The sequence below is a fragment of the Microtus ochrogaster genome, chromosome 15, assembly GCF_000317375.1.
Source record: "Microtus ochrogaster isolate Prairie Vole_2 chromosome 15, MicOch1.0, whole genome shotgun sequence".
NCBI classification, from domain to species: Eukaryota; Metazoa; Chordata; class Mammalia; order Rodentia; family Cricetidae; genus Microtus; species Microtus ochrogaster.
In genome coordinates, this window is record NC_022017.1 from 27,987,448 (window position 1) to 28,005,094 (window position 17,647).

The 17,647-nt window shown below is 45.4% G+C and overlaps 1 protein-coding gene across 2 annotated transcripts in view; it reads left to right on the plus strand.

Annotated features, from left to right (window-relative positions):
• Positions 1-17,181, plus strand: part of Poldip3 (DNA polymerase delta interacting protein 3) — a 29,322-nt gene extending 12,141 nt beyond the window's left edge. The window contains exons 2-9 of one of the 2 annotated variants that reach the window (XM_005354448.2): positions 154-544; positions 1,435-1,521; positions 4,106-4,198; positions 6,070-6,249; positions 6,771-6,848; positions 9,629-9,758; positions 13,459-13,525; positions 15,145-17,181. In XM_005354448.2, coding sequence (XP_005354505.1) covers positions 154-544; positions 1,435-1,521; positions 4,106-4,198; positions 6,070-6,249; positions 6,771-6,848; positions 9,629-9,758; positions 13,459-13,525; positions 15,145-15,322 — 1,204 coding nt within the window. In that variant the 3' untranslated portion in view covers positions 15,323-17,181. The remainder of the gene's footprint in view (positions 1-153; positions 545-1,434; positions 1,522-4,105; positions 4,199-6,069; positions 6,250-6,770; positions 6,849-9,628; positions 9,759-13,458; positions 13,526-15,144) is intronic. The other variant, XM_005354449.2, reaches the window with a different exon arrangement.
• The last annotated feature ends 466 nt before the right edge of the window (positions 17,182-17,647 follow it).

Here is a 17,647-nt window from a genome sequence, read left to right on the forward strand (position 1 = left end):
ATAAATAAATAAATATTAAAAAAAAGAAAGAAGTTGGTATGTTTGGGTTTTGAGAGTTAAGGGGCAAGCTCTATGCTCAGTGTTTGTAGCTCTCCTCCATGGGCTCCTGTTGGTCTTCAGATGCATTTTACTGTTACAGTTTTGTACTTGCAGGCTCAGCACCAGACCAGGAGTTGGAGGCATCCGATCTCGAGTTGGGATCCAACATAGTCTTCTTAGCCAGCCAACTCGCACAGCCACCTTCCAGCAGAGATTTGATGCCCGGCAGAAGATTGGTATCTCAGACGCTCGGCTCAAGCTTGGAGTCAAAGATGCCCGAGAGAAGCTTTTGCAAAAAGATGCTCGGTTTCGGATCAAAGGAAAGGTACAGGATGCCAGAGAGATGCTGAACTCACGAAAGCAGCAGAGCACTGTGCCCCAGAATCCCTGGCAGGTGGCTGATGCCCGGGAGAAGATCAGCTTAAAGAGGAGATCCCCTGCTACCTTCACAAGCCCACCCATTGGGACAGTGACCCCTGCTCTGAAACTCACCAAAACCATCCAGGTAGGCTCTGGCTCCTGCCTACATTTCCAGAAACCTGGGAAGTAAGCTAGAAGTATGCAGGAAACATCGGAGAATGGAAAAGTGCAAGGTTTTGTTTCAAGTGTTGGTTTAGCACTTTCTGCCTTAGAAAAGGGCATGGAGAATACATTAGAGACAGTCTTGTAGCATACAGAATATTGTCTTTTAAAGGAAAGGTCCACAAGAATGAATGACTTTCCAAAGTGAGGCAAAAGTAGAGAAAAAATGAGAACACAAAGCATGTTGTACACATGCTATGGCAGGTACTTAGCAAATTCTATCTTATTTGTTCCTCACTCAACTTCAGAATAATTACCTCAGTTTTATTTTAAAAAATAATAGTCTGGGGGCTGGAGAGATGGCTCAGCAGTTAAGAACATTGCTTGCCCTTCCAAAGGTCCTGAGTTCAATTCCCAGCAACCACATGGTGGCTCACAACCATCTGTAATGAGGTCTGGTGCCCTCTTCTGGCCTGCAGTGATACACACAGACAGAATATTGTACACATAATAAATAAATAAATAAATACTAAAAAAAATAGTCTGAAAGAAATGTGAACTGGCATTATTCACTCATCCAGTTAATGGGAGGAACAGGATAGGTGCCCAGGAGGTAAGAATGCTTGTCCGATGTCCCAGCCACCCCACACAACAAGTACTCCAGAAGGAAAGGAAACTGCATTTAATATGTATTAGTGTTTTAAACAGGGGTAGCAACACCAATTATTTACCAAATTCATTAAGCTCTTCAGGCCTATTATTGTTTGACCTTGGCTGATCCTTGTACATGCCAACATATTTCAAGTTTGTCGACCTACACTTAGAATGCACATGAACCTTCTGGGATGGATTATGACCACTGGATGTTTCTAGGTTCCACAGCAAAAGGCCATGGTGCCACTTCATGCTCATCCTGCTGGAATGAGGATCAATGTTGTCAATAACCACCAGGCCAAACAGGTAAAATGAGTGGGTGTGTGAGTGTGTGGTACCCACACCTGAGTGTGTATGCATGCATATAGTTTGATGAGGTCTGCTTGGGTAAATCAACTGAGGACTGGCCTGTGGCTCTTATTTCAAAGTGTTAGAAGGTTTTCACTTTAGAGTTTGTGAGTTTTAAGAAGAAACTTGTGTTAGGAGTGATGTCACACACCTTTAATCTTAGTGCTTAGGGAGCATAGGCAATTGAGTCTCTGTGAGTTTGAGGCTAGCCTGGTCTATCTAATGAGATGCTATTGCAGAAAAAGAAGCAGACCCTCTTTGGAGACATGATGGTTCACATTTCTAACCTCAGCACTTGGAAGCTAGACCAGAGTCCATGAATTTGAGCCCTGGGATATATAGTGAGTTCAGGACAGCCTGGATTATAGAATGAGACTCTGTTTTTTAAAATGAAGCAACTAGGCGGTAGTGACACATACCTTTAGTCCAGAGAGCCTGGTCTACAGAGTGAGTGGACAGCCAAAGCTGCACAGAGAAACCCTGTCTCAAAAAAACAAACAAAAAAACAAAAACAAATAACGAAGAAAGGAAGGAAGGTTGGTGTTAATCTAGGTATGGTATATTGGTATATGTGTAATCAAGAAGGCAGAGTCAGGAGCGTTACAAGGGCTAGGACAGCCTTGGCTATGTAGGGAGACCTTGTCTCTAAAAATAGAAACATTTTTTGTTTTGTTTTTGAGACAGGGTCTCATGTAGGCTGGTTTCTAGTTCATTCCTGCCTCTGCCTCCTGGTGTATGGTGCTACACATTGTACCATTTCAGCACCTACACCTGAGCCTCTGGGAAGATACTTCTTACTGAGAAAGTAGAGGCATAAATGGCAGTAGAAGAGAGGAAAACTACTAAATTGTTAATAAGCATTACATGTGCCTGATGTAGAAAAATACCTTCATGTTCCTGCTCACCAAGCCAGGAACTGTTGATGTTCTGCTATAGCTCCTCTCTAAGTTTGTTTTTAAAATGTGTATCAGTGTTTGTGTGTGGACTGCATGTATGCCTGGCGCTGAGTTCAGAAGAAGGTACCTGGAACGGGAGTTTAATGCATCATTTGTGTACTAGGAACCAAATCCAGGTCCTCTTTGAGAGCAGCAAGTGCTCTCAATTGCTGAGCCATCTCCCCCCCCCCCTTTGTTGTTGTTTTGTTTTGATGTACTGGGAATGGAACTTAGGGCCTTATGGTGCTAGAAATACTGGACCACTGAACCATTCCAGCCCCTTCTCTGTCTGTTTTTATTTGTTGTTGGTGTTGTTAATTATTTGTAATACTTAAGTGGAATTGAGGTTATTTTCTTACCCAATTTTGTAACATTCTTTTTATTTATGATGTGTTTCAAGTTTGTATAAAAATCTTTAACAACTGGATAATTGTTGGTTTCACGTTTTCCTTATTAGAAATACTCTCCTGTGAACACTAGAAAAATTCTCCTGTGAATTTTATCTTTTGGGATGAAACTCTTTGTCAGGTTTAGGTTTACTCCTACAGACCAGCCTGTGGGATGGATGACTCTCCAAGCCAAATGATACATAGTCATGTACTTCACAGTGGCATTGTGGTCAGTGATAGACTGCATACAATGACATATACCAGACTAGCTATGTACTAGGCTCTACTACCTTACCATCTAGACTTGTGTAAATAGTGTAAGTATACTTTGTTCTCCCACAATGAAATTTTTTTTCTCAGACTGTGTCGTTAACTGACTATAAAATGTAGAGATTCTGGATAAGCATTTGCTACTTATAAAAAGATACTTCTGAGCCAGGCAATAGCGGCACACACCTTTAATCCCAGCAGTCGAGAAGCAAAGTCAGGTAGATCTCGTTGAGTCAAAGCCAACTTGGTCTACAGAGGAAGATCCAGGACAGCCAACCAGAGCTACACAGAAAAATCCTGCCTCAAAACAAAACAAAACCAGGGCTGGAGAAATGGCTCAGAGGTTAAGAGCACTGGCAGCTCTTCTAGAGGTCCTGAGTTCAATTCCCAGCAACCACATGATGGCTCACAACCATCTGTAATGAGATCTGGTGCCCTCTTCTGGCCTGCAGACATACCTACAAACAGAACACTGTATACATAATAAATAAATAAATCTTTAAAAAAAATAACTGTGATAAGTTTTAAAAAAACCAAAACCAAACAAAAAAAGTTATTGCTAGCCATATGTTCTGTACCTGAGAGGCCAGGGACAAGAGGATTGAGTTTCAAGCCAAGCTGGGCTACTGGATTATTTCTACCAAAAAAGAATTTCCAAGCACCTATAAATCACAGTAGTTTTAAACAGTTTTTGTTGGGTTCTGTGGATAAGAGTCACTTTGTAAGGACTTGAATCCCAAGTCTCTCCAGGCCCCTGTACTCATGTGTCCACCTCCTTCCTTAGTTCCTTGTTCATTTCAGCAGCTGTTTCTCTGTTCTTGGTTCAGATGTTTGTTGTGGGCCTGCATGCCATACTAGTATTTATCGATCTGACTGATTTTTTTATTCTGGGATGCTAGGGATCATTAAGCAACATCCCTAGCCCAACTACTGTTTCTTTGTTCTCAGAACTTATACGACCTAGATGAAGAAGATGACGTTGCAGCACCTGTTCCTAAACAGATGAAGCTTGCAGCCACAGGCAGCTTTGTCCACCACATGGTATGGTACTCTACAGTGGATGTATAGTTGTAGAGTAAAGGGCCTCTCACTGATTATGCTGTGAGTTTTTAGAGCCGTTAACTGTCCAGCTCCACTGCTGAGACCGGGGTGTCTAGGACTTGCTTAAGATCCCATAGCAAGCTGGGTGGTGTTGGTGCATTTGGGAGGTAGAGACAGGCAGATCTCTGTGAGTTCAAGGGTCGCCTGCTCTACAGAGCGAGTTCCAGGACAGGCTCCAAACTTATACAGAGAATCCCTGTCTAAAAAAAAATCCCCTAGCAGTGAAATGAAATGAGCTGCAGTTCCTAGGGGTTGGGTTTGAGACACTTGAAGGGAATTGTCTTGGTCTGTTTTCTGCTACTGTAACAGTACAGCAGGCTGGATAAACTGTAAGCAGTCGAAGTTTACCAGCAAGTCAAGAAAGTTGGGTGGTATCTGGTAAGGGTACTGGTTGGACATCATGCAGAGAAGTGAGAAAGCAGTGTTTGGGAGCTTGAGGAGAGTCCTGCTGCAAATACTCAGCTTTGGCCAGGATCCCAAGTGTGAAGTAATTTCCTGGTTACTAGTTAAGTTTTTATAGTGGTTGTAAAGTTGAGTGATGCCAGTTAATTTCATTATAAAGGGAAGAGGCCTTTTCAGTAATTAGACTGTTTGGAGGTGTCTGCCTGTCTACTGGCTTAGTCTTTGGCTAATTCCAGTTTAAAAAGGAAAAAAAAAAACAAAACAGAAAAATAGTACTCAGAAGCCTGGTGAACTGACTCCACCCCATACTCTCATCTACTTCTTTGGCTGTGGAATCCCTCCTTTCTTCCTGTTTGATGCCAGCAAACCTTAAGTCACAAAACCACCTGGCTTTAGTGTCATGCATCTTTCTAGACATGTTAGTATGAGGAGTTTCTGTTTCCAAGGGACCATATCCTCCATTCAGGAGGGGACTGATTCCAATGGTCTGTGCATACTAGCTCTGCCAGCCTGTCCTCACAGTCTTAGAGCCACAGAGGCTACGGCTAGTCATGGTGCCTCTGTATTGCCAGGTCAGAGACCAGAAGCTAGGAGTTCCATGCCTTCTTAGGAGAGTTCCTAGGGACCAGAGTTCCTAGGGACTCAGTAGTTAATAGTACTAACTGTTCTTCAGAGGACTCAGGCTCAATTCCCAGCACCTACATTGCAGCTCACAACTGTCTCTAACTCCAGCTCCAGCTCCAAATACGCATGCAGGCAAAACATCAATGCATAGAAAATAAAAATTAATCACTAAAAAATAGTTCCTGTGTCCAGCCATTCTGCAAGCTGATGAGAAGCTGATCTAGAAATGAGCTTGATCTCAGGCTTTTGGCCTTCTGATCAGCTGTAAATGCAGGGTTTCCAAAAGTTTGAGTAGTGTGGGTGAGCCTCTGACTCTTGGATGAATTTCTTGCTCAAAGCTGTATGGAATCCTCTTCCCCTGTGGAAAGTGGCTTCTTTGTGCCTCCCTCCCATCAAGGGTTCCAGTCAGTGCTTGGGCTGTATGCGCTTGTCGATCTTGAGCCTGTGTGTGCACACATACACACATCCATACACCCCAGTGTATATTGCTAATACTGATAACCTCACCCCTCAGGCTTGGACTAGGAAGTTTTGAGGGTCTTGCTCTAGCTAGCTGTTAGCCCTTCAGACAGTAGTCTGTGTCTTGGCCTGGCAGTCATGGCACTTTTACTTCCAGCACTCAGGAGGCAGAGACAGGCAGATCTCTGTGAGTTCGAGGTCAGCCTGCTCTACAAAATAAATTCCAGCACAGCCAGGGTATTTACACAGAGAAACTCTGTCTCTAAAAACAAAACAAAAAGACTGTGTCTCTGGCTTCTCAGATTCCTTTCTGCCTGTTTGTGTAGACTGGACTGAGCAGTTCCAAGCTGTCCATGTCCAAGGCCCTCCCTCTCACAAAAGTGGTTCAGAATGATGCCTACACAGCTCCTGTTCTCCCCTCCTCTGTTCGAACCAAAGCCTTGACCAACATGTCCCGGACGCTAGTGAACAAGGAGGAGCCTCCCAAAGAGCTGCCACCTGCTGAGGTAAGGTAAAAGTTACCATTCCAGCCAGAGTCAGCCTGTGTGGGTGGTCACTGTGCTGTGTGTACCCCATGGGTCTTCAGAACTCCCCTGTGAAGTGGATGTTTGCCATCCCTTTCTGCAAGTGAATAAAATCCAGTACCTGGAGACCCTTACCCTCAATGAGCTTGCTGGCCAGTGAGGACCCTTGGAGAGAGGTCACTCTGTCTAGTGACATGGCATGAGGGTCCCAGAAGAAAGCTACTGAGAACCTTGAAGAAACACGTTGCGCCTCTCAGGAATTTAAGCCTATGCCTTTACTAAGCCTGAGCTGACTGAGTCTGGGAGCATGGATAACATTCCATGCAGAGGCTTGGGTCTGAAGGGTATGCACACCTAAGAAGTAGCAGGAGTCTGATGGCCTCTATAGTCGAAGAGGCCCAGTGTGATAGATGGACTCTGAATGGGGTTTCTGCTGTGCCTGGAGTGATTTTGTGTTATACATGCTGCCTTTTGACTCCTTGTCACATTCTTGTCTCTGGCAGCCTGCACTCAGCCCCTTGGAAGGCACCAAGATGACTGTGAATAATCTGCACCCTCGAGTCACAGAGGAGGACATTGTTGTAAGTACCGTCACAGCTGCCTGACCTTTAGGTCACAGGCTGCTTCTGCAGTACAAGTCTGTAGGACCACATCATTAAGGATTTGCTGGAACTCAGAGGATACTCATGCTCAGGGCAGATCTTTTACCACCCAGGATATAGGGCCAAGTCACTAAAGGTGCAGTTAGGGAAACAGATATTGACTTCTGGTGGGGTATCAGGATGGACTTACTGCCCCCAACAAGTTAATATCACACTTGAAACAAACGACTTAAAGACTCAGTGTCCAGGGCTTTATTGGAGACTGGTAGTCACTTGGGCATCATGTGCTTAGCATGTACCAGAATTCTATAACTGTGCAGAAATAAAGCAAGTGTTCACTATAAGCCATACTGTGTACAGTGTGGTGAGCTACTTTGTTAGTTCCTAGTGTTGGAAGGCCCAGGTTTCGGGCACCAGCCAGAGGCTTCACGGGAGCTCAGCGGATCTGTCCTGGGGTGGCAGAGATAGGGGATCTTTATGAGGAAAGAGCCTTTGAGGCAGCCCTTGAGAGCACAGCATTGGTGCAACTGTTTGCTTTCTTCTACGGGGCCTCTAAATAGCCTCCTGTCCAGCCTGCCTACATCATGGCATGTCTTTCATGACAGGGCTAGGAGGGTCCCTGTCATACCTGTCTTAGTTACGTTCCTCTTGCTGTTTTCTGTGGCCAAACACCATGAGGAAAACAACTAAAAAGAAAGGATTTAATATGGGGCTTAGGGTTTCAGAGGGTAGAGTCCACAGTGATGGAGCAAAGGCATGGTAGCAGGAACAGTTGAGAATCACAATTTGGTCTACAAGTAGGAGGCAGAAAGAACAAATACTGGGAATAGGGTGAGTTTTGAAATCTCAAAGCCAATGACACCTCCTCCAACAAGACCATACCTCCTAATCCTTCCCAAACAGTTCCACTAACTGCAGCCCAAGCATTCCAACATAAGAGCTTATGGGGACCATTGTCATTGTACAACATTGCTGATTGGTGTTTCCCCAGTCTTTGGAACATCTTGTCTCCTTTGTGAGTTTAGTGATTCCATCTTCTGAAGGAGCAAGATAGCTTGGCAGGGTTTGGTAGGTGACCTCTGTAGATTGCCTTCTTGTCCTGACTCTGAAAGTCATGGGCATAGCTAAGGTGCCTGGTAAATGTGAGCCTGGAAACGGCCAGCACTTTCTTTTCACTCAGCGGATATTAGGCAGACAACAGAGGTATTCATTTAGAAACCCAAGCACCCTTTGGACTGTCAGATCATAAAATGAGTCCAGCTGGAGAGTCCAGCTGCTCCTGCAGTCGTACCTCAGGTTCTCGCAGCTCCTCCTGTGACCAGCATATTTTTTGCTGGGTAACTGAAGTCCAAAGTGCTGTGTGGACAGCTTTAGAACTAAGAGGCCTCCCTTTCTTCTTTAGCAGAAGCAGTACACATAGACAAACATTCACAGAGTACATGCACAAGTGTGCACCCAAGAGCTTGAGAGCATTCTGGCTTTAGTTAAGACTTGGCAAGCTATAAAGAATTGAAACTTTTTTTCCTGATTCTAAAAGTAATAGTCAGATTGGGTGTGGTGGTACACACCTCTAATTCCAGCACTTGAGAGGTAGGGGCTGGTGGATGTCTGAGTTCGAGGCTGCTCTACAGAGTGTGTTCTAGTACAGCCAAAGCTGAAACAAAGAGAAACACAGTCTCAAAACCAGAAACAAGGTTCCCCCCCCCCAAAAAAAAGGTAACCGTGAGCTGAAATGGCCTCTACTCACAATTCTAGCTATTCCGGAGACTGAGCTAAAAGTATCAGAAGTTCAAGGCCAGCCTGGGTAACACGACAACAGTAGAATAACAGCTTATCGAGCGCTTTCTGTTTACTAGATACTTTGTGTAAAAGATCTTTGAAAAGATGCAAGTGGAAAATAAAACTCAGAATATTTTGTCAGTAATAAATACTACAACTTTTTGTGCAGATAAGTGACATTAAAAGAACAACAGTAGGGTCGGGCAGGCTTGGTGGTGCATACCTTTAATTCCTGCACCTGGGAGGCAGAGGCAGGTGGACTTCTAAGTTTAAGGAGTGAGTTTTAGGACAGCTAGGGGTGCATAGTGAAGTCATTTTGGGGATCTTGTCAATGGCCTTTTTGTCTCGAAACATTATAGACATGATGGCATGTAATAAATAGATTTAAGTTCTGATTGACCCCTCATACATCTCCTTATCCCTCTCTGGCCTCTGCCTCCTCTAAGGCGAGGTGATTAGAGAACAAAGACAGCACCCCAAAGGCTGGGGCAGGGAGCCGTCTAGGAGAGCACACAGCCCAGTAGAAGTCATCACTCAGCTGGTAGAAGGCAGCACCCACTCTCTGTGCCTAATTTGCTGGGACTCGCCTGATTTTAGTGCTCAGAGAACCATGTCAAATCCTGGGAATTCTTCTGTCATCAAACACTCTATGACTCTCAGTTGCCCTCAGTAGAACACCAGCATCCATAGTTTCAACAGCCCCTTCCTGGGATACATTGGCAGCTGCTTTTAATGAACTTATGCACCATGTTGTAGTTCTATCACAGAGCTCTCCGAGGTTCCACAATTATAAACACTGTTGACCTGCACAAAGAGAACTTGGAGGTGACTTCACGGGATGTCCCAAGCACTGCAAGCAGAGAATACCAAAAGAAAAGAATCTGCCCTGAAATCTTGGGCATAGGGCTGCAGAGCAGTCCTTGGAGAGTGTGAATGGCAGGGAGTCAGGGTTTCTTCCCAACCTCACTTGTCCTTTGCAGGAGCTTTTCTGTGTGTGTGGAGCCCTCAAACGCGCTCGGCTGGTCCATCCTGGGGTAGCAGAAGTTGTCTTTGTGAAAAAGGATGATGCCATCACTGCTTATAAGAAGTACAACAACCGATGTCTGGACGGTAAGTTAGAAGGGAGCCACCACCGGGTAGACATCTGGGACCTTCAGGGTAACAGGAAGAGGCAGTGGCATGCACTCTGTGCATAGTGCATCCCTGTGGATGAGTATCTTAGGGTCTTGTTGGGAAAGCAAGCTTCTCATTTGGGCTTGCTAGGACACAGGTTTCTCAGAGGCCTGGTATCTTGGCTATATGTAGTCTTCTGGGTGAGATCTACTAGTGAGTAAACAACATATATATATATATATATCTCAAGCTAAATAGTAGAGAGGAGCTTTGTGCCATGCTACTTTCTAGTTGCTCATTGTGTATGTGATGAGAACCTGCTGAGGACCAGGGCCCTGGACTAGAATCAGGCAGGCAGAGAATAATAGCCTTGGAGGTGCTCTGGTTTGCATGTGGTTGTCTGCCATGTGTGCATCTTCTAGAGAAATGTCCATACAGTCTTTGCCAAGTCTATAGTTGGATTCTTTTTTGGTTTTTGAAACCGGCTTTCTCTGTGTAGCCTTGACTGTCCTGGAACTCACTCTGTAGACCAGGCTGGCCTTGAACTCACAGAGATCCACCTGCCTCTGAGAATCCAGTGCTGGCTGGATTCTCATTCACATTCATATTCTCTCTCTCTCAAGCCTGAGTTGTAAAGATGTAATTACAAGACTAGGGAGGCAGCTCAGTGGGTTAAGTGCAAGCATAGCATAAGGACCTGAGCTGAGGTTCCCTCACCCATCTCACCCATATAAAAGGTTACATGCTTCTGCAATACCACAACTGTTGGCACAGGGACAGGTGGATCCTTAGGTTTGCTAGCCAGTCAGTGAGAGACTCTGCCTCAAACAATAAGTAACTAAATGAGTAAAAAATTAATGAATAATAAGGTGAAACACAATAGAGGAAGACACTGATGTTGACCTCTGGCCTCCACATGCTCACCCTTACACCATGCACAAGAGTCCTCCATATAATTTTAGGTCAGGTCTTTGAGTGGGTAACTTTATTTTGCAGCGTGTTGTGTCTGTGCATCCCCCATCAGCCTATTCCTTTTTCTTGATGGGGTGATATTATTGGTTTGCAAACAACAGAGTCTCGCACGTAGCTCAGTCTGGCCTCAAACTCAAAGCAATATTCCTGCCTCTATCTCCCAAGGGCAGAGTTTACAAGCATTCTCCACTAGGCACAGCTTCGTTTTATTTTATTTTTTTTTTTCAGTGCTTGGGTTTAAACCAAAGGCCTCACATGTGCTTGGTAAACACTGTCCCCTTCTGGCCCTATGCTTTTAGCAGCATTAACTAGACATGCAGCCCTTCCTTCCAGGTGACCATTTCTAATCGTCGTAACTGAGACTATCTAGCCTGGACTGTGTAGTTTCAGGACAGCCTAGTCTACACAATTAGACCTTGTTCAAATAAAACAAATCCATTATAAATATAGGTTATTAGTTGGTCTGATTTCAGTATTATGTTTCAAAGATAGGCAGGCTAGAAAGAGACAGGAATGCCTAGTCAGTGGGTCAGCCAGGGCACACTTTTCTGATGCATCTTACTGTATCACACAGCAGATGTAATAACACTGAGACAGCTTCAGGCAGTACAGAATGACCAAAATGTGACAGAGGCCAGAGAACAGTAAGACAGCTCTCAGGTTCAGGCTCATTCTGAGATTACTGAAGGCAGGATTGCCTTTTTTAACTAAGGTCGAGGTAAGAGCCAGTGGCTGGCTGTTTTGTTTTGCGGATCTTCAGATTGAACCCCTTTAATCCTAACAAGCAGAGTTCAAGGCCAGCCTGGTCTATAGAGCAAATTTCAGGACAGACTCCAAAGGTACACAGACAAACCCTGTCTTGAAAAATCAAAAACAAATTAATAATAATAAAAAAAAGTTACAGACTTAGAGTTAGCACTGCTCCTGCAGAAGTGGCCCTGATAACATCATTCATTCGGGGTACCAGGAACCTTCAGTTTGAAGAGAGGAAGGGGGGATAAACCCTCAAGGGCACTGTAATGCAGAGAATGGCACAGGGCCTGGGATCAGCAATATGGATTCAGTCCAGTTTCACCTTTGCTTTCCTTTAAGTGGATTCAATGATCCACCCACATGCACAACTAATAATCAGATTTTTGGTTCCTTCAATGAGTTCAGTGTGTATTTTGAACTTTTCTTTAGGGTTGCTCAAGGGTTTGCAGCGCACATGGTAATCTATCAGAACCTGTTTCAGGTTGGTACAGAAATGATCTCACACAGCTCTGTTCTTTTGCGCCATGACTCACTGTGCGAGTGCAGCCTCAGCACTTGATCCTGTTGGACAGGGAGAGTCTCATATACATTTTTAAATTTGTTTCATTTAGGGTCATGGTATGAACATTCTTGTTGTCTGAGGTTTTTTTGTCCCACCCAGTTCTTGTCCTGCCCGGTTCCTACAGTCATTAAGTCCAAAAGAAATCACACAGAGGTCTACATTAGTTATAAACTGATTGGCCCATTAGCTCAGGCTTCTTATTAACTCTTATAACTATATTAGCCCATTATTCTTGTCTATGTTAGCCACATGGCTCGCTACCTTATTCAGCGAGGCAGTCACATCTTGCTTCTTCTGTGGCTGGGTCATGAGTGCAGATTAGGACTTCCTTCCCAGAATTCTCCTGTTCTCATTGACCCACCTCTACTTCCTGTTTGGTTGTCCTATACTTCCTGCCTGGCTACTGGCCAATCAGCATCTATTTAAAATATAATTGACAGAATACAGATCATTGTCCCACACCAATTTTCCTTACTGTGTGTCTCACAGACTTATTTGAGCTGCTTCTCACTACATAGTTCCATCCCCATCCTACACAGTCACCGACTCCAGTGTGAAGCAGAGTTCTGACCTTTTTGCTTCCTAATGTCATTACTGAGGGTCCCGTACACTCTCAGGTTTCCTTAGTGTCTACATGTGTTAGTGTAGTTCTGTTGCTGTGATGAGTACTTGAGGCTGTATTCTTTATACCGGAAAGAGAGAGGTTTATTTGGGATTTTCAGAGGCACTACTAGCATTGGTTTGGCTTATGCGAGGACTTACTGAACCAGGCCCGTTCTCATCACGCAGTACACCATACTCAGGGATCACACATTTTACAAAAGACAGAGTTTGTTAGCAAGAGTAAGTATGGAGATGGGGACAGATTTTTCTTTTTTTTTTTTTAATATTTATTTATTTATTATGTATAATTCTGTCTGCATGTATGCCTGCAGGCCAGAAGAGGGCACCAGACCTCATTACAGATGGTTGTGAGCCACCATGTGGTTGCTGGGAATTGAACTCAGGACCTTTGGAAGAGCAGGCAATGCTCTTAACCACTGAGCCATCTCTCCAGCCCCCGGGGACAGACTTTTCAAATCACTTTCCGAGGATGGAGTTTAGGGGTCTAGTGGGTGAAAGAGTGGTCAGACTTCCCAGCTCTGTAGGACACGCATTCAGAAAATGGCCAGTTAGCTGCCCCAGATCTCCATGCTAGATAGCTTCTGTTCGTTCTGCACGAGGTACCCCAGGCTGACTGTAAACTTGGAATCCTCCTGCATGAGTCTCTCAATACTTAGATTTCAGAGCTGGGGCACTAATATCTGGCTTTGGTGGGAGGATTTGACCCTTGGTCATGCTGTTGGTGACCTTTGTCCTCTAATGAGGAACAGGTCTCTTGATGGAACCTTTTTCTTTTTTGGTTTCCAGGGCAACCCATGAAGTGCAACCTTCATATGAATGGAAATGTCATCACCTCAGACCAACCCATCCTGCTGTAAGTGCCAAGGGGTTCAAGCTGGGAAAAGTTCTCTGCTTGTTTGCTCTACATAGTCACCTCTTCTGTTCTTGGGGGTAAAGCCTCATCACAGCTTTTTTTTTGTTCTCCATTCCATCTCTGTTCTGATATTCAGCAGTCATCGGGGCACTTAAATTAGAACCAAGCAGTTTATCTCAGACTGTCCCCAAGGTTTGAGTACAGTGAACTCTGAGGGGAGTGGAAAGCAAACCAGTCTCCTCCCCTTTGTGTGACTGACACTTCTAGGTGAAAAGTAGCTGACTGTGCTGAGTTGGTGCTGGAGCATTCCTGGGCACGTGTGCCTGGCTTACTGTTGAGAACCTTTTGGAGCCTGAGATGCATAGAATGTTGAGGCTGGCAGGATAGAATTTTCTTGAAAGGGGCAATAATACCCAAGGAGAAGGTGAGAATTGCCAAGGTAGGTGGAATTGTGCCAGGCAGGCCTAGAATAGACTTGGACATGCAGAGGCAGGATTTGAACCTGGGTAATAGACAGTGAGTAGACAAATCTGTAAAACTGTCCCAGGAGTAAGTGTTTGGAAAGGGGAGAGAGAAAGCTCAGTAATAAGAGTGCATGCTGGGGGCTGGAGAGATGGCTCAGTGGTTAAGAGCACTGACTGTTCTTCCAGAGATCCTGAGTTCAATTCCCAGCAACCACATGGTGGCTCTCAGCCATCTGTAATGAGATCTGGCGCCCTCTTCTGGCATACAAGCATACATGGAGGCAGAATGGTGTATACATAATAAATAAAATCTTTAAAAAAAAAAAAAGAAGAGTGCATGCTACTCTTGCAGAGGACACAGGATTGGTTCCCCATGTTGGGCATCTAAACCATCTGTGAGCACTCACATGCCCAGGCACATATAAACATAATTTTAAATTTAAAAAGTATTGAAGGGAAGCCGGGTGATGGTGGTGCACGCCTTTAATCCCAGCACTCGGGAGGCAGAGGCAGGCGGATCTCTGTGAGTTCGAGACCAGCCTGGTCTACAGAGCGAGTTCCAGGACAGGCTCCAAAGCCACAGAGAAACCCTGTCTCGAAAAACCAAAAAAAAAAAAGTATTGAAGGGGCTAAAGAGATGGCTCAGTGGTTAAGAGCACTGGCTGCTCTCCCAGAGGTCCCGAGTTCAATTCCCAGCAACCACATGGTGGCTCACAACCATCTGTAATGAGATCTAGCACCCTCCTCTGGCGTGCGGGTATACATAGAGGCAGAATGTTGTATACATAATAAATAAATCAGTCTTTAAAAAAAATATTGAAGGTTTTTATGATGTGATAAATTAGGAAGTCATTGGCTAACCAGAGTTATTGTAGTTGATTTATATTAGACTTTGAAATATTTGTGTAATGTGTGACCACCTAGAAGAACATGCAGTATTTCTAGACTTGAAACTCTGGCACTCAGCAGGCTGCAGCTAGGTTTTTGTTGTCTTCGTTTGTTTAGTAGAAAATAAGAAAAAGAGAAGTATCCTACAAGATGAAGTCAGATAGAGGGTATGGAGAGCCTTACACCCCATGCCTAGCTCCCAACAGTGGTGAGACCCAGCCCCACCTAAGGAGAAACTAACAGGGATTTGGTTCTCTGCTCTCACAGGCGGCTGAGTGACAGCCCCTCAGTGAAGAAGGAGAGTGAGCTGCCTCGGCGGGGGAATCCTGCCTCCTCTTCCAACCCTCCAGCTGAAGTGGACCCTGACACCATTCTCAAAGCTCTCTTCAAGTCATCAGGGGCCTCTGTGACCACACAGCCCACAGAATTCAAAATCAAACTTTGAGGAGGGGAGTGAGGGAGCCAGAAGCAGGGCAGAGGAGGGGTGGCTCTGTTTCCCAAGGCAAAGCTTGTGACCAATGGGCCGTCGGACTGAAGCCCCCTGAGCAAGGGACAAGGCACCAGGGAGAGCTTCCTCACTGGACAGGACCCACCTTTCTATATTGTTCCACACCTTGCCCTTCTGTGCGTTACATTTCTGTAGTGTGTTTCTTCTTTGCTCCGCTCATCACCAAGGTAGGCTGTGTTTGTCTGTGTGCCTCCCCTACCCTCGGCCTCAGGCTGATTTCTTCCCTAGGAATGGTTCACTGTTTCCCTGGGGTAGCCTTGGGCCCCATGGGACACGGCTCGAGGGCTGTCAGAGAGACTGCTTTTTTTGTTTTCAGAAGTTTTCTTGTTCTGTTGAAGTTTTACAAACAAAACAGAATGAATGGGGACCTCCTGCCATTCGGTGGTCACCAGGTCAGGTCTCTGGCCTCTGGTCTTCTCACCACTGTTATCTTCAGCCTGACTGCTAATGTGCAGAGCTCTATGACAGGGATGGGTAGGGTGGCTATGTTGCCAGCTCCTGGCTGCCTGTGCTGTCTTGGTCAACCCAAAAGGATTTCCCAGAGTTCATGTACCCCTTGTTAGAGTTGTGCCGAAGGCCCTGGCCCAGTTCTTTCTGCTTCCAGATAGAAGCACAGGAAGGAACCTGTGCCATTAGCCCTCTTGGCTCTCACCTGACAGGGCAACACCACAGCCTGGTTTTGGTGCAGGTTCCAGCTGCAAGTTAGTTGGGCCTTTTTCTAGGCTGTACCCACAGGCTGCAGCACAGTGGACTCGGGAGAGATTGATTGAATGGGAGCTGTTGGCTGGCTCTGGCTGTGCCTTTCTGGCTTCAGTTATCTATAGAACAGCAATCAGGGTTGCCCAAAGTGCAGCTGCCACCATGGCATTGTCTCTGTTAGAGTGAGTGACCTACGCTGCCATGAGTGGTCCGAGAGTAGAGCCGACTACCACAGTTGGTGGGCTATTTCCTACAGCGTGTTCCTAGACTGGTGCAGAACTATGGAGCTTAGGCAGGGCCGACAATTGGGCAGCACCGTTCCAAAGCTGGTCAGTAGTCCTCTGACAGTGGGAACAGGACATTTTAAGATGTCACAGCTGTAGCAGGATTCTAAGGGCACTCATTCCAGTAGTATGTGCTGTGCTGTGAAGGCACAAGCTGAGGAAATAAAGGAAGCTGAGACACCATGACCCTCTCAAAACCAGCCCAGAAAAAAGGACTTCAATTAATTCATGTTCTCCTGGAGTTAGATCTGCACATCTAGAAGGATCTAGTTTGAGCCAAAATCAGTCCTTTAGCTCTGAGATTGCCCAGCTAAGGAATCCAGCAACGGTATCTAGGGTGCTGCACTCTGCTCTTTAAAGACGTCTGCTTCTCTTAAATCCTTTTAAATGGGCACAAACTCAATTCTTCTCAACAACTAGAAGACATTCCCCCATGCTTCGCCCTTCCTGGCCCAAGAGAACACCAAGACACTAGGGCCTCTGCTACTCGGAACAGTTGGCATGCCTTTTGCTTTGTGTAGAGTAGGGATGGCCTAGGCCTTTCCCAGTTTCCTTGCTCTTGTTGAATCAGGCATGCTCTGTACAGCACAGTTGAACCGAGTCAGCCTCAGCCTCCTGGCTGTGTGGTACGTTGTGGGGTGGGGGTGGCCTCCTGCATTTCAGAATGTCCTCTTGGGAAACAGAAAAGGTGGGCCAACCCTCATGTCCCATTCCCTTGCATTACTACTTAGTGTCTTGTTCAGGAGAGAAAGGCATTGTAGGATGGAGGGGCTTATTACTTTCCATTTCTCAATAAATGTTTGTTATTCCTAACTTTGAGCTGTAATGTCTTTATTTATTTTGCATATGTACATTTCATGATCCATGTGCTGTGGTCAAGGGCCTACTGGGAGCCCATTCTTTGCTTCCACCATGTGGATTCTGTGGATGAAACTCAGTTTATCAGGCTGAAGGGTAAAAACCTTTACCTGCTAAACCATCTTGTTGGCCTGGCCACACGCACGCATGCACGCACGCACCTAGTGCCTGCAGAGACCAGAAGAGAGCTTCAGATCCCTGGGAGAACTGAAAGTTACAGTTGTAAGCTGCCTTGTACATGCTGGGAGTCAAACCCTGTTCCTCTGGAAGAGCAGAGGACTTTAAGGCAAATTCTTAACTGACCCCCTAAAATCAAAAAAGATTATATACTTCCAACATGTATCTAAGAATGCACATTTCCATCCTAAAAGGGAGGAATGGGGACATAGGAAAGATTGGACCAAAGTCCAAAACCCTGCAG